This window comes from Gasterosteus aculeatus, chromosome 20 (assembly GCF_964276395.1).
Source record: "Gasterosteus aculeatus chromosome 20, fGasAcu3.hap1.1, whole genome shotgun sequence".
Classification (NCBI taxonomy): domain Eukaryota; kingdom Metazoa; phylum Chordata; class Actinopteri; order Perciformes; family Gasterosteidae; genus Gasterosteus; species Gasterosteus aculeatus.
In genome coordinates this window covers 16,910,343-16,927,027 of record NC_135707.1, presented here as the reverse complement: position 1 = coordinate 16,927,027, position 16,685 = coordinate 16,910,343, and the positions used below count along the sequence as shown (strand labels likewise).

The following is a 16,685-nucleotide window of genomic DNA, read 5'->3' as shown; positions in this document are numbered from 1 at the left end:
AAAAAAAGAACAAGGAAGGAAAGTAAGTAAGTGCAACCATGTGCTATCCAGCTAACCTGCACAGTGTTTAGTGCTGGATTCATTATTTGGGAACAATATTTCCATCCATAAATTCCTGCTGCAGATCCATTAAAGACAAATAAAAAGCGGAACTAATTGCCGTGGATCCCACTCGGATGTATCAGCCTTATGGAGGAGCGTGACAGCAAGAAATCAAGCGGTGGCGCAGAGCGAAAAGCCTCCCATGAATCACGTTTGTATCCGTTGTCGCGCACACAGCAGCGGCGGCGGCGTCGTTGGCTGAGGAATAATCATTGGGGAGGCCGTCCAAATGAACGCTTCAGCGGAGGCCGCCCTGCTCGCCGTCATTAGGGCACATTACAGGGCCACAAAATACATCATTAAACTAGGCATAAACAATTCATTAAAAGGCCGTTAAGAAGACCAGCTAATGTCACTTCTCTCTGCGGTATTAATACTCTACAATGGCAGAAAGGATCATTCCGCTACTGGCAACATTGAAAAGACACACACGCACAGACGGAGTCATCCGCATTCAGTTTATTTAAAATCTAGTGAAATTGAAGCACCCAGTTTCATCGTGACAGAGGCACAATCCTTTCACAGAACAGTGACTTTCATTCTGCAGCACAGGGAGCTCATCTGCATGTCCTACGGATGGCACACAGGTTGATGCATATTCACGACAGAGAAGCAGAGCGTCCCACTTGCTCAAGGTAGGAGGCTAAAGCCAGACCAACATTGGCAGGTGTTCGACCAAACGGCTTCGTTGGTAAGACGGTGACCGTCGGTTTGATCGGTCTGGGAAACGTTTAGCCTGTCGGCACAAAGACTGGAAGCAGGAGGTCGGCTGGCGTTTAGAGAGGAGCTGGGTTTTTAAAAATCTAAAGATATTAACTTTGATCCAAATACGCATTTGGAAAACTCACTTTATGTAGTTTAACTGTTGTCATAGAAGGCCAAGTCATTCAGCACTCTACTGTCCTCCACCAAAGAAAGTCACTGCGGCCACTAGTCAAAACAAATATTCAAACCGCTTTAAACCTCATTTACTTGACCTAGTGTAGGTAATTTATTCATTCTATAGTCAAATGCTTTTTGCATGTGTTCCGCTCAACAAACCACATAGAAGACAACTGTGGTCTTGTGGGAAATGCGTTTTCTCTCCATTTAAGCAAATAGCCTCCCTCTGTTTCCATTATTTGTGCAGAGCTGGAGATTCTCTTCCAGTCTTTGTGAAAAAAAAAAGTTTCCCAAAATGTTTAGTACTGTTTATGCGTATAGGGGTAACGTAATAACGTTTAAATAACATTTTTATCACACAGGGAAGTATAAATGAATATGATTTGGCATATTAACTGCTGATTTACAATAAATGGCATTTAAACTGGTCAAATATAGCCGTGGGATTAAAGACCAGGTGTCTGCGTTCTGCTTTGGTTGAAGGCCATAAAATCAAAGCTCTTCACTACAACCTACACCACACGGACATCACACCACACTCAAACAGGAGCGTAAGGCACAAATATTGACAAGGAGCATGTGCTTTAAAGAAAAAAGAAAGACAAAAAAGAAATGTATTCAAAGCAATTGACAATAAATTATATTAATAAAATATGATTAAATTATGAAATAATCGCGGACATCAATATATTTTTAACAATCGTACAATTACAGAAACATTCCACAGCCAATAAGCTAGAACTTTAGTCACAGTCACGTCTGTGCGGTGTGCGTTTGTCTCGAAGAGCAACACTGTAAAGACTCGTGCTGGTTTTAGGAGCAGCAAAATGCATGTAAAAAAAAAAAAAAAAAAACCTAAAACCAGATGAAATATTAAAACCCCTGAGTTTCAGGACAAATACTGAGGTCACATAAGAGTGTTTGCACATACCGTCCCCCACTGATTCCACATTGCTCCATCTCATCGGCAAAGCTTAGGTAGGTAAATACACCAAGAGGTGGCTGTAGTCAAACAGCGGGGACAGACAGCTCAGCGTGAAGGACAACAGGAGAAGCATGCAACATCAGGAGAGCGTCGTGGAACCGGTGGCTTTCAAACTGTATCATTCATCTCTGGAGACAAAGCGCTCATCCTTTATAATCACACAACCAAAACAACAGCTAAGCAAAAGAATGACCTAAGCTAAGCAAACACAATCATCAATCCAATCACCTAATTGCCAAACTTAAAAAAAAAAAAAGATAAATAATTAAAAATTGTATACATTTGTCTGTCCTTACTGGGCCAGAGTTTTGTTGAAAAGCCTCGGTCATAACCAGTGGAACGTAAAGGGCCTTTCAGCACGAAAGCACGACTCTGTGGAGCCCATCAGCGTGCAGCGCGAACCGCTTCCTGTGTGAAAGGCACCTTCAACGCCGTGTTAGATTCAGAGGGCAGATGTAAACAGAAAGGGACCCGGATCAGGTACTTTAGATCCGGTGACTCTACAGATTTAATCCAACAAAAGTCTAACGTTGAGTTTAACAGCGGTCCTGTATATATAATTGGCTCAAAGAGAAGGCCATCACCATGCCACATCTCCATTAAAGTCATTCCTAATTTATATATATATATATATATACACATACATATATACATATAAAAATGCTGTATAGAACCCATATATTGTGGTTGGAGACGTCCTCATATTATGGTTTCAGAAGATGTATTAATATATTTGTTGCATCAGAACTGTCTGACATTAACAGTTTGACCTGAAATAATGAATCTATCAAGTAATTGACAATCATGCGTACCCTTAACTTAGATCGGTCACTTAACTTCTTTTCTCAATGTTTATTTTATACCTTTATAACAGATTTCACACTATAACTTCTCTTTTCACTTGTGCAGATTTTATTTTACACCGTAGGTGTTTTTACTATATTATTTATAGCACATGTGGAAATTTCAACAAATGCTTTTCACAAGTTCTCACATATTCTTTTTTGATAAAAACTTGTTATCTGGGAATCTCAGGTGCAAGGACAGTTTGAGATGGTGTATTCATTTTCATGTTTTGTGTCTACGGTCGGTTTGCAGCAACAAATACTGCGATACTTGCACATTGTGTTAAATAATGCTGCGTTGACTCTATTGTTTTCATCTTTAACACCCTCGAGGCAGATCTCTTCTCATCGCATTTTAGCAGATGCCTTCACAATGAACCCCGTGCATTAAAAGAGCCAGCTTGATTCCTGCACACTGTGGAAAAAAAGGCGCTAGCACAATACCAGCTACCATAAATAAGTGACCACCAAAAGCTCCTGCTCCTTCTCCGACTGTCCCCCATGAGGGCGTGTTTCACCCCTTCTCCCTTCTCGTTGTGGGGGGGGGGACGTTTTGCATCCAGTGGCATTTACCCGGGCATAGTGTTGCTTGGCAATACGTTAGTGGTGATTCCGATTCTGGGAAGATGGAGCAGTTTTACTGCAACAACCCTGATTTTAAGCGTCCAAAGAACATTAGCAAAAACGTCTCACGCTCTATAATCCTGTTAGTGAAAGTCCCTCACTGTGTTCAACCAGTTATATCAAATCACCTCCATTGGAAGATCTTGTCTGCGATACGGAGGCAGACGGACAACATCCGTCCTGCCTCATTCATTTTGTGGCAGTGTCTGCGGGCGAGCTTCCCTCCTCTTACTTCATCCGGACTGAGGTCACTGAGTGAAGCTCTTCTTGATGGCCACCTTGGGGAAGAGGCTGGAGAGCTCTTGGACAACCCGCATGTCTATCTGCGAGCAGAAGGAGACGTCCAGGAGGAGAAGTCGTGGACAGGACTGGAGGAGTTTCTTCAGTGAGGCAGCGCTCACCAAACGGGTACCTGAACGTTAGATGAGAAGATGCAGGACGAAGACATTAACAGAGGAGTAAGAATATAGCAATAAAGAAGATCATTCAAAAATAAATCAAATAGATTTCTGGCGACCCAGAGCATGTAAGTAATGTATGCGATTATGGCTCAGCGCCGCGGTTTTGGCATATGACCAAAAAACCATGTGGAGAGCATCTGGACTCACCGCAAATAACTAATAAGACTAATAAAATAATAACCAAGCGATTTCTGACACACGCACTTAAAGCACTGCTTATGTCTACATAACATGTTCAAGAACCAAATAATGAGCTTATATTTATTTGTCGCGCCACCATACACACCAGCCCAACTACTGTAGCACAACTGACACATGAGCCTGAATAAGTAATAATAATCATACTAACATTTACCTTTCAGATTTCCTGTTTACAAATAAATAACTTAATGTGGGAACCCTTTAAATTAGTATAGTAAATGGACAAAGTGGGTTATGTCCCTTCCCGTCTTCACCCAGAATAAAACATTAACAGCTTCAATTGATGAAATCAATTCTGACCATCAGACATTTCCACGTGTGCTCACCCAGTATGTCGAGGTGCTGCAGTGAGGGGCAGCTCCCTGCCAGCTCCTCCACGTCCGAGTCGCAGACAGTGCGGTTGGCAGTGAGGAAGAGTTTGCGTAAGCGCGGCAGGCAGCGGGCGAGCTGCTGGAAACATCCCGTGCTGCTCTGCAGCGTGGGACACCAGCCCAGGTCCAACTCCTCCAGCATCCTGCGGACCCACAGAGCACGTAGAGCACAGGGATGACTCATCGCACAAAGCATGCAAATTCACTGAAAACTGGATAAGCATGTTATAGTGGCATTAAGACAGGATCCTGTATTCTCAATGAGCGACTTAATAGGACAACCGTTATTTACAGCAGCGAACAAGCATCGTCTACCTGCAGCCAGAGACCAGCTCGGCCAGGCCTCGATCCGTCAGGTTTCGGCAGCGCCACAGGTCCAGGGAGCAGAGTGAGCGGCAGCGGGCAGCCAGCATACTGGCCACAACGTCATAGTCCTCGATCTGCAGGAGAGACAGGCGGCAGTTCAACATTACGAAGTGTCATGGAAGCTCTTCTGAGGGTTCAGCTTTAAAATGGACTCTCAAACTATGAAAATCTGCAGCAGCCTCCTCAGGTCTAGTCAACTGGCTCAGAGCTTGTGATTTGTAAATTAGGGCAGCAATAGTTATATATAATAGCAGTGCAGGATTTAGGGAAAAAAAATTAAATAAAAAAAATCTTAAATAAAAAGATTCCCAGTCAACTACAACTGGAATGGAGAGAGTGTCGTGTACAAGACAGGTCATGTGAATAGAAACGGATTCATCAAACAGAATCCAAGGCCACGCGGCGCCCACGCCAGACTGCGGTGGGTTTGGCTAACTGAACTACTGGCATACTGTTGCATTACGTTTTTTCCCGTTCCATAGTGTAACTTGTCAAACTTGCAATGATATTTGGAATTTTATTTTAGCTTCGTTTAAATGCTACTCATTAATCTGCATCGAATGTTGGGTGGAAACTCAGATAGTGACACAGTGAGTCGGGGACTTTGCAAATTTGACAGTCTGTAAATTACAAAAATACGGTTTCCCTTCTTTTTTAATTATCTTAAAAGAAAATACACATTAAAAGGCACTGACTCTCCCCCACAATTATCGCCATGATACACTGAACATTTACTGTAATGTCTCATTTATTCAAATTAACGTGGGATACTAAGAATGATATTGCAGTTTAATGTCTACATATCTGTTCCCCCATTAACACCATAAGATTATTAAAAAGGACAGCTTGACATTTTTGGGGAATTCATGCAATGCTTTTTGGCAGAATTTTAAATGAGACAAATAAACTCACATTTCCATCTCTTAAACGTTAAGACTCAAAAACACTCGCCTGGCTGCGTTTAACTAAATCCATCAGTTTGCACCCCTAAAACTCCACATGCCACTCTAGATCTCGTTGGTTTGATTTGTACAAAATCCAAAGATAAAGCCAATTTGCTGTTTGCTTTACACTTCAGTTGTGTATAAAGTTAACAAGCAAAACACAACATGTTCCTTGGTGAGCTTCAGAGCTGCTGGCCGATGTCTGTACCTTTGAATGGAGCCAGGCGAGCTGTTCCCCTAAATCGGCGCTCTGTTAAGCTACACTACTGGTGCCTCGGCCATCTTTTGGAAGGGTTTTCTCTCTATATATATATATATGTGTGTGTGTGTTCGTTCTCACCCTCACACAGCTTCCCAGGTTGAGGTGTTTCAGCTCTATGCAGAAGGTCAGGATGCTCAGAATGGCTGTTTGCTGCAGAGGACAACGGCAAGACAAGAAAGGTGCAGAGACGTTGTGGGATCCATTCCAGTTTGGCACACGCGTTATATCTGAGGAGCTACTGCGTGCAATCAGGACATCACGACAACAGGGAAAGTGAAAGCCTTTTGTCTGTGTGCGCTTCGGCCCGACGCTGGCATCTTCATTGAGCGTCTCTCTCCCCGGCGAGCCGGCCATTTAATTAGAGCAGTGACAGCGTAATGACAGCCGAGATGTCAGAGCCTCAAACACACACACACACACACACCACACACACACACAGCTTGCTCTGTCTGCCTGGGAGTAAACAACCTGCTGAACGCTGCACGTCTCCAGCGCCGAAACTCTACACTGCCTCCTGCCCACAACGGCGCTGTGAAACATGACCAGCACCGGAGAAACGCTGAGGCGCAACAGCAAAACACGACAAGGCAGCTGTTTGCACACGACAAGGCAGGCCCGAGCCCGAACGCAGGCACGCAGTGCGTGGCTTTGAGGCCCCCTTGGATCAGAGTCGACTGGGTTCATCCCAGGAGACGACAACATAAAAGGCGCTACACCCAAACTAACACTTACCATGGAATAAGCAGCACATCACGGGACGGCTTCTAAAGAAATGGTTTCATTTCAAGTCAAATCTTTACTATACATTTATCTTCTTGTTATTGAAGCTAATTAACACGTGGAGAACAAACCACAGCCGGTAGCTAAAGGGGGTTGGAACCCCCCCCATGGGTTCAAAATATAAGAGATGATCACTTGATAGACTTCACTTATATGAAGAACCAAAACATTTCTGCTCCACCTTATTCTTGTCTACATCTACGTGGTAGACATGACTCGATGTATTTTACTGTGCAACACTTGCAAGCTACCTAGCAGAAACAAAAGTAAGATAAAGATTCCCTCTAAATACCATAGAGGTCTGATCAATCCATTTGTATTGCAAATTAGCCTAGCATCCGTAACAACGTCACAACATCTGTAACATCATAGTTGTTACAGTGAATGAAGAAACAGTGCTACATCTCGGTTAACTGACCCAGTAGAACACAACAAACCTCAAGCCTTCAACACCCCAATTTAAACTGCTGATCAACAAAAGCTTGATTATGGTTATGAAAATAAATGTAGCCTTGTTTATAAGGTAGCCAATGAACCTGGACATTACAAACTGCCAGGACACCCATTTGGGCTACAAGGAAATCGTAAGCCAATTTGAAAAAAGGACAAAAATGTAATTTTGATTGATGGTGGTTTCCCCAGACACCCTGTTGACCGGGCCTACCTCTATCTTGGTCCGATAGAGCACCAGCCTGCGGAGGCGTGTTAGTTTCGAGATGTGGGCGAAGGCCTGCGGCTGGAGGCGGTCGCAGGACGACAGGTTGAGGTCCTGCAGCGCGGGACAAGTCTGAGAGATGACCTCCAGACAGGGCTCATTCAGGAAGTGGCAGCAGGACAGTTCCAGGCAGCCGAGGCTGAGACCACAGGCCTTCATAAAGCTGAGGGGGACAATAGATGGAGAGGGAGAGGCGTGAGAGGCTGTAGAGAGAAACAGATGCATCACAATACTAGTGTCTCTATTTTAGACACTAAGCCCTTTAACTTGACTGTATTTGCTTTTGTCCACGAATTTAAGAATCACGTCCCCCCCCTCTAAACAATGCTTGTGACCACTTGCTAGTTTTCCAAGGTCATCTCACTGCTTTCTAGCCCGTGGCAGCCTGACCTGCTGAAGCCGGTCAGGGTGAGAGCTCCGCGGTTGCCGGTCCAGGACAGGTTGAGCCTCTGGAGGAGGGTGCAGCGGCCCTGCAGGTGTCCCAAGGAGGCGTCACTCAGCCGGCCCCAGTAGGGCTGCAGACTCAGCTGGGTGTACTGGAGCGGGTCGCAGCAGTGCTGGTGCAGCAGCTTACAGCTCTGGGCCAGACGGCAGAGGTCCGGCAGGGTCAGGTGGCTCAGTATCAGCTGAATGAGCTGCGGAGGGGAGATGGGGAGAAGGGGTCAGAAGAGGAAGGAAGGAAGAAATATAAATACCCTTCAGTCAGCAAGGAAAACATAGCAGGAATCCAAAGTAAAATGCAGAACTTTAAAGAGCAGAACTGTAGAGAACAGAGAAAAGCCGTCTGGAGAATGTTAATAGCGTCCTGCCTTCTGGCAGACAGATCAAAATAGTGTTTACCCGGGAAACGGAGCGCTGATAGCAGGATCACTGCAGAGGTGAGCCGGCTTGTTTTGCACTGTGTTGGCGTGCGTCTCAAAGGGAGAGGATGACTGCGCGCTCGTGTGTGTTGCAGTGAATTAACAATACACAGTGTTCAAGCTGACAGTTAATCGCTGCATTGTGTTCCTGAAACAAGCACGCGGAGGTTGTGAAGACTGCGGTTAATGGCAGCGGTTTGGAAGGAGCGATAAGAGAAGGAACATCTAGTATACTGCCAGTGTTCTAAAGCTCGTCTCAGAACAACACGTCTGCATGGCATGAAAACGACTGTGTCCGTGACGGCTTATAGGGATCACGTGTCGAAATGGGTCCAAGCCAGAACGTTCACGTGCGCAGCGCTGGTTGATAGAATATATCAATATATGTATATATACACATTCCTGTAGGTTGTGATCATCATCAGTCGTTACAAAAAACCGTTGACCACGATTGGTCACGTAGACACAAAGTGATGGAAAACAGCTTCATTACCTTTTGTTGTTATCGTCCCGCAGACATGTTGACGCCGAAGCATTGTGTTGTTTTTGCTAATGTGAATATTTACTAAAGGCCTTTTTTTGTAATTCACATAGTTTTTTCATCTGTAAAGCTGTAATGCTCCTGCTAATAACATTATGCCAATTAATTCAAGTTGCTTCTCTTCATACTTCTATACTAATCCACCGATCTACAAGTGGCGCTAAAGAACCAGCAGTTTTATAATATAAGAAGTCTGACCTGCCGGTACCAATTTTCTTTGAAGGAAAAGAAGCTTTACGGAGGAGAAGGAAAGGCCTTCAACGCGTTTGTCAGAACTCAATGATTCTTATGAGCTGTTCAGGTTGCCTTTAACGACACACACTACTACAGACATGGGGGCCACTAGCATGATGGGACCTCCAAGCTGGTACCAAATGGTCACAGGACGTGACCCCATACATGGTCAAAAATGTATGGGGTCACGACTTGTGTTCATCAAGGTGTGTAATCACCTCATAGGGCAGCTTGTCAAAGTAGCCGTTGCCCGTCCTCTGGTTCTTGCCGTCTCCTCCTTGTCTGAAAGGACCGCCCACATCAGAGAGCTCTTCCTCGCTGTCACTCAGGTCGTTTATGTCAATGATAGGCATCTTGTAGAGGGCCAGCATCGGCCTCTCTTTTACCCCGCGCAGGATCACAGCGTCCAGCTCGGTGTAGTAGTCCAGCAGGGAGCTGTTGACCTCCAGACGCAGCAGGTTGGTGGGGAAGCCGATGTGCTTGATGGTAGGGGAAAACTGACGGGCCTGGGGTGTCAGCACCTTGGTGGGCTCCCCTGACCACAGCACCTCCCACCTGGACAGAAGAAAAGCGTAGAACACAGTTGGTTTGTGGAGTCCGCAGCCATCACACGCACACATATATGAATCATTTTTTTAAACTCATAAAACACTAAAAATCAGTTTAGTGATATAAATCTATCGTCCTCTGTAGAATACTAATCAGGGATTTGAGTGATTTCCGTGCGGTCTGTGAGGTTCTACTAAAGTACCGACCTTCTGTCCACGCTCCCGGTGCTTTTCCCTGCAGCGCCTCACACACTCATCACAAGCAGTTCATCAATCAAATTCCTTTTACTCATCGAGCAGTGGATCTTGTTTGCCTTCCAGAGATTAGCTTTTCCTGTTTCCTTTGTTTGATTGAAAAGTGCACTGTGCTTCTCTAAAATTCCAGTCCAACATTTGCAAAATTCCTAAAGTAGTTATAACATTATTCATAAATCACTTAGGTATATTACAAAACACACAAAGAATATATAAATGTCAGGTACCAATTTGTAATTACAAGGCAAAGTAATAAATGATCATTTAATAATGTAAATAAAAGGTTAGTAATGTCTCCAGGGTTCACGACTAAAACTAGCAGACAAGTTTCCACTTCATGGCATCTTCTTCCCTCACGCTGTGAGGTCGGTTCCACACCTGACCGGGTTGGCCGTGATTTAACCGTGGAGCGTTTCGTTGGGTAGGCTAATAACACCGGGTCTCTGTCAATAATTGATCTCTAAAAGGCCACGTATAGAACATATTAATGCTTATCAACAAGGCGCATGTCCGCATGGGGAGCGTGACAGCAATCCAACAGTAATACGCTCGGAATCCTACTGCACGAGGCCCCTCATGCGTGTCGGTGCGCTCACCAACGTTTGGCATCTGGGCGAAACCGGAGGGGCAGTTGTCTCGATCTGCTAGGCAGTAGTCATAACATGTGGTCAATTTGCAGTTTAATAACACTAATAATTACCAACTTTAAACGCAGGAGAATGACTGGCGATGGTTAGTTAGGTTGGTGGGAGTCTTTACCTGACATCGGTTGGTGGATTCTGGGAGAAGGGGTTGTGAGAGCAGGCCAGAATCTGAACAATAGTTCCAGGGTAATAAGTCTCAAGCACTTCCACTGCTGTGGGGTAGACCGGCTCCTCGAAACCCAGTTCAATATAATCCTGGCTGTGGAAGGCTTTCGGGGTCCGACGAAAAGGTGGCGGAGCACTGGCACATTGTTCCCACCACGTCCCGTAAGCTCTGAATACAGCCGTCTGAGTGAAGTCCCCCGAGCTGGGGTAGACGTTGGGTACCCCGGCCAGGTTCCACATGGTGTACGACATGCTATTCTCACTGCCATAGTGGGAGCTGAAGTCCAGAACCTCCTTGGCGTACTGCTCCACCTCCACACTGATCGGTAGCACCGCACGCTGGCCGGACTCCACGGCCCTCCGGCTGGTGAGGGCCTCGCCTCGAGTCCCGCTCCTGGAGCGCCGCCGCAGACAGATATAGTAAAACATGCTCAAGAGGGTTAACATAGGGAACGCGGAGGTTGATCGGAGGCAGCGGGGAGAAAGAGAGGAAGAGCCTCCACCTACTCCAAGGACACCGGCTCAATCGCTGGCAGTGTGCAGAGCGCAGGCTGGAGGCCCGGCTGCGTGCATGACCTGCAGGTAAGGCAGAGACAAACACAAGTTAGTACGACACGGCAGCAGGTCTGAGACACACCGGAGTACCGCTTATCTACTTCCCAGTGTTGGTTAAAGGGGGGCGAATGTGTGCCACCTAGATTAGAAGCTAAACCTAAATGGAAGCTTACCAAAACACACCCACATGTAAGATAATGGAAAGCAACAGATCCTGCTCTACTTTTGCTTTTAGGGCTGATTGATTGGAGTTGATCAGCTTTTAAGGCTTATTGAGAAGCGCACGGCGTCCTGCCAGAGGTGAACTAACTTACTGTCTCAGCGAGCTGGAATTATTGTGCATTGCCCAAGGTAACTGATAGGAAGCCTTAAAGCTCAAAGTATTTAGGTTTTTAGCAACATTTCACCAGATATTCCTATTTGAAGTGAATCAGCTGTACAATGTAAGGCTGCCTTACATGGACAACCTGTGATCCAGATGTAAACAAAAGGAAAAGCTCCACAGGACAGGGACCGCTGGTATCAGTCTCAAATAGATTGACAGGTCTTTGAAAATACTGGGCCAACATTAGCACATAGTTAAATCAAAGTGTGTCATGTTTGGGGATTAATGGTAAAGCCTTTGCATGAATGCTTGTATGTGCAGTGAAATAAAACAGCTCTGAAGGTAATGCTACGCGTAGCAAACAGCACATAGCCATTCGGCTGGTCCTTACCAAGTTGTCTTTATCAATGCTACTGAGAAATGGCTAGCCTGATTAGCATTACGTCAGTAAATGATGATCTCTGCTATCATTGTGACGGTGCGCAGAGGACAGGCGACCAGCTAGCGTTAGCTTACAGTAACTAGCGCTGGATACATTTTCATAACACCGTCGCTCCAGGTTAACGTCACTTTAAATTCATTTCGGTAGCAGAGGCATTAACGTTGCACTTACTTGTACTAGCGTTACCTCGAAGGAAAGTGTTGCTCTCTGAAGTGACGTGTTTCAACGAGGGGAGCTGCATCCGTACAGCTTATGTTGTTTGTTTAGCTAACGGTTAAGAAGCTGCCGTCCGTCAGCTAGCTAGCCAACGTTAGCTAGTTAGCCTATGGCAATTCAAACAAGCTCAGCTGTCAAAACATAAGCGTTAGCTTCCGTAGCTAGCTCTGCAGAATCGGGCAATCAAAGGGGGTGGCTCATAATTTAAATGTACGGGGAACGTAGATCGACATGTTCAGTCATGATGACCAATCCTCTTGTTCCCTTTTTAAAGGACATTTCAACAAACAACCACAAAAAAAACACATTCCTGCCGTTTACCTTGTGATGCCTTCCTGAACTATCGGATAATTCCACTACTCACCACACTCACATTATATCCAATCGTATCCACGATGACCTCCAAGGTTTCTGCGATATGTTTACAGTATCGAGTTAATAAGGGATTATGTTTACCGAACAAAGTGAATTTCGGCATATGTTGTTGTCGTCAGTAGGGATATAAGTGATCAATTCTGGAGAAGTTATCCAATTTATTGCACCGGTGTATAGATGACTGTCGTAATCTGTCTGAAGTTGGTGGAAGCCAGAAATTACGAGGGAACAGTAAAAGCCCCATCACTTCCGTCCAATAAATCAGCCATTTTTTAGGAAAGCTGTTAGTTTATTTAGTAGTGTTCTAACTATGGATGCATAATTAGTTCCTGATGGATGGATGGAGACTAGCACGATTATTTTCTTACATAGAGACGTTGGATATCTCTTTGTTCAAATGCAGTACAGTACAATATATATATATATATATATATATATATATATATATATATATATATATATATATATATATATATATATATATATATATATATCGATTGTGAGCTGACAATATACCAGATCAAAAGTCATTTTATGAAATGGCCAACAAAGCATGTGTATGAAAGGGTACACTATTATACCTATATATATATTATACCTATATATATATATATATATATATATATATATATATATATATATATATATATATATATATATATATATATATTTATATAGGTATAATAGTGTACCCTTTCTCTTCACAGTTGAGGTTGGTGGATTAGTGTTTCGTGGATATGTGACACATACTAAATCAGAACTAAACCTCTAAACTTTTAATTACAGACTGACTGAAGTGGATAATATTTGAGAATTTAAACAACATTATGGTTAAATATGTTTTCTTCAATAAGACAAGTTAACACGTTTAAAAGTTTTTATCAAACAGCTTTAATTTTTTGCACCTTCACATGGGGGACTTTTCTTTTAAAGTTACTGGGTTATTAACATGTGTAATTTTGATCAATTATGATAATGCTACAGTTAATTGTAGTACAAGTTAAACCATTTAAGATCATAACTATCACTTTTTTTGGAAGGAAAATTATTACTAAATAGAAAATAATTTCTATTTAGTATCAAGTGCGTCCTCATACACATGCTTGGTTGGCCATTTCATAAAATGACTTTTGATCTGGTATATTGTCAGCTCACAATCGATAAATCTAAGTTGACATGGAAGACAGAACTAAATCACAATTTCTCATGAAGCGCTACAGAAAATGGCTCAGAAAGTGTCTGTACGGTATTCATATTCAACAAATATCTGAATGTCTGTCCCTGTCAAAGTAGGGTTGTTGCGTTAAGAAGAAAATAAAATCCACAGTTTGATACCACAAGGTAGATAAGTAACAATAATGTAACAAGAACAGAATGAAAACTATTGTAGATTACAATAAAACTTATTGCAAATTTAGTGAATGGAAATCTGACCATGTGGAGTAAAGGAATGTTGCATATTGCATGGAATGTCTATAAATGATCCTGATGTTAATAAAGTACATTTATGCTATATCTTATGAGGAATCGCTTATATTATCGTTTATAGTGCAATAAAGTTAAATCCAAACTGCTCGAAACATCATGGAGGTACACACGGACAAAACATATTGTTATTGTAATATGAAATGAATTATACCAAAACCCTAAACCGACCTACAGATGATATTTATTTGATTTGAACGATGGACACTTATCATATGAAATACAACCACAAATTGTGTGTATGTTTTATTTTTATGTTAGTTAAACTGCCTCTAACATGGTTTGAAATCTTACATCAAAGTAAAGGACTGACCACATATAAATATTATATCTGATTGTCTGCAGCCGTCACAACTATACAACATACTCGTATGTAAGCACATCTTTGAGACATCTGTGAGCTGATAATTAAGAGCCTTGTGGAACTTGGATGTGTGTCTGGTGGTCATGTCTCTGACCAAAACCAATAGAGCTACGCTTCTCCACGGACCAACCACAAGCCGGGCTCTCATTAGTGTGCATCCCTAGTGTGAGATTACATTTTACTACAGGAGCTCTTGATCACTTTCTCCCAATAAAAACAATGGTTGGCCTGTAATGGAGACCTTTGGATAAAAATACATCTGGTGCAACTGAATCTGTCTCATTTTTGGAGGCTTGCAAGGTGCCTTGATTGTAATACTTCTCGAACATTGTGATTAACCAGCGACACTTTGGCGTCGATGCATTGAATCCGCCGCTTGGATTTTGTTTCTACAAAATCAAAAAGAATCAACTCCCACACAAGATCCTCAGCAATCCCGCAGCAGTTTTTCATCACTTTGTCTGGATTGATCTCCGTCTCAAACATGTGGCGAAGACCATAACGCAGAAACAAATCAAAGAGAAGGATAAACCGCCCCAACACTCTCGCCGAGACACGCACATAAACACACACACACACACACGTACAAAGACACACAGAGTGTATAAACAGTGCCCAGCCGGATTTAGAGTTAACAAGATAGGATGATGTGAATGGAGGGGCTAGTGGGCATGCTCTGTGATTGACGGGCCGAGCCGCTGTCAGCTCCTCCAGGCAGGCATCAGCGAGCAGCGGCCCTGCTACTGTCAGAGCTCTGTTCTGGTCCACTGTGCCACACATTCACATGCACACGGCCGAGCACACACCGATGCAAATGAGGATGGACACACGCGTTTCAGCGCATGCACAGCTACATGCGTACGCTCGCACTCTTTTTTTTTTTTTTTCTTTGTGTGTCACTCACACACACACACACACGCACGCGCGCTCTCACACTTCCTGTCCCTCCGCTAGGCCGCAGCTGTCAAAAGCCAGTTAGATAACGAGTCTGCTGCTCTCCATTTTCTTTCTTTTTTTGCATAGAGGCTGAGGAGCCAGTTATTGCTTGTTGAATGGAACGGTGAACGGGTGCGTTTCTCCCAGCACGGTCAGCCCACACGGGGAAACGTCTCGTGAGGCCGAGAGAATATCCAGGCACGCCTGCCCATCTTGGTTTAGATTGAAGGCCGTGATAAGCAGCCTCGCACTGTACCTCCTGTTTTTAACACCTTCCCAGGAAAAACAAAACAAAAACGTAGCACTACATCGCATGTATTTTCCCAGTTCATGCACTGTGCGACTTTGCATTCACAATAAGTACTTGTGATTTATGAACGGATGGTCATAAATGATGGTACTTCAGACAGGTTTTTGGTTTGCGCTGTTAAAAATATGGCTTCCTGATGGCAGAAGATTTCAGTCTTCACATTAAATTGAATACCTCTGAGAGTCCAGCATGTTTTATGCATCTAGTCCTCTCAGCAGTGAAACATGAAGAACCCGGGGCCGAGGGCCGTGCATTTGATTGACAACAGAGACGGAAGATGGCACTGCGGTTGTTCTCAGGTGAAGATTCGCTTCGCTGTTAATCAGCCAATTTAAAACTGTGAAGGTGTAAAATCCATATGATATATGAAGATAGCAGAAATACTTCATTAATTTGTTTTGTTTAATTAACCATGATGACCTTAAAATGCCTTGTAACACTATAGCTCAACCCCGCATTCATTAAAGAATGTACAATAAAAGTGATAAACCAATATGTGGATTTCTTAGCATTTAGTGATTCATATGTCATTAACCGTGTAAAGCATCTGCAACAGTTCTATATACACACAACATTAATCTGGTATATTCAATAATTCCATTTCTTAATAAAGTTTTCAATATTTATTTGAGTATTTGCACTATCCATGACTGCAGAGCAAAATCTATCCACTGCATGTGGCTAAAAGTACTGGGATTAATCTTGTAGGTGGACTTTGAATGAATGACTTTGAGTTTTAAAAAACGTTAAAAAAAAAACCTACTTAAAAACCAAATGATGCGTACGAATGTAAAAACACCATTTATTTAAAATAAGCCGTTTGTGGTGTGCTGGTTGGCATTGTTGCCTCGCAGCAAGAAGGTCCTGGGATCACACCGCCCAGCACCTTCCG

General features: G+C 43.4%; 1 protein-coding gene across 1 annotated transcript; it reads right to left on the bottom strand.

Annotated features, from left to right (window-relative positions):
• Positions 1-546: 546 nt before the first annotated feature.
• On the bottom strand, positions 547-12,891 carry fbxl4 (F-box and leucine-rich repeat protein 4). Its single transcript, XM_040165325.2, is given in 10 exon segments — positions 547-3,850; positions 4,427-4,614; positions 4,787-4,911; positions 6,122-6,193; positions 7,488-7,701; positions 7,929-8,173; positions 9,392-9,728; positions 10,736-11,250; positions 11,252-11,361; positions 12,279-12,891. Coding segments are annotated over 10 exon segments (2,040 nt in total). The 5' UTR covers positions 12,349-12,891; the 3' UTR covers positions 547-3,686.
• Between the last annotated feature and the right edge of the window lie 3,794 nt (positions 12,892-16,685).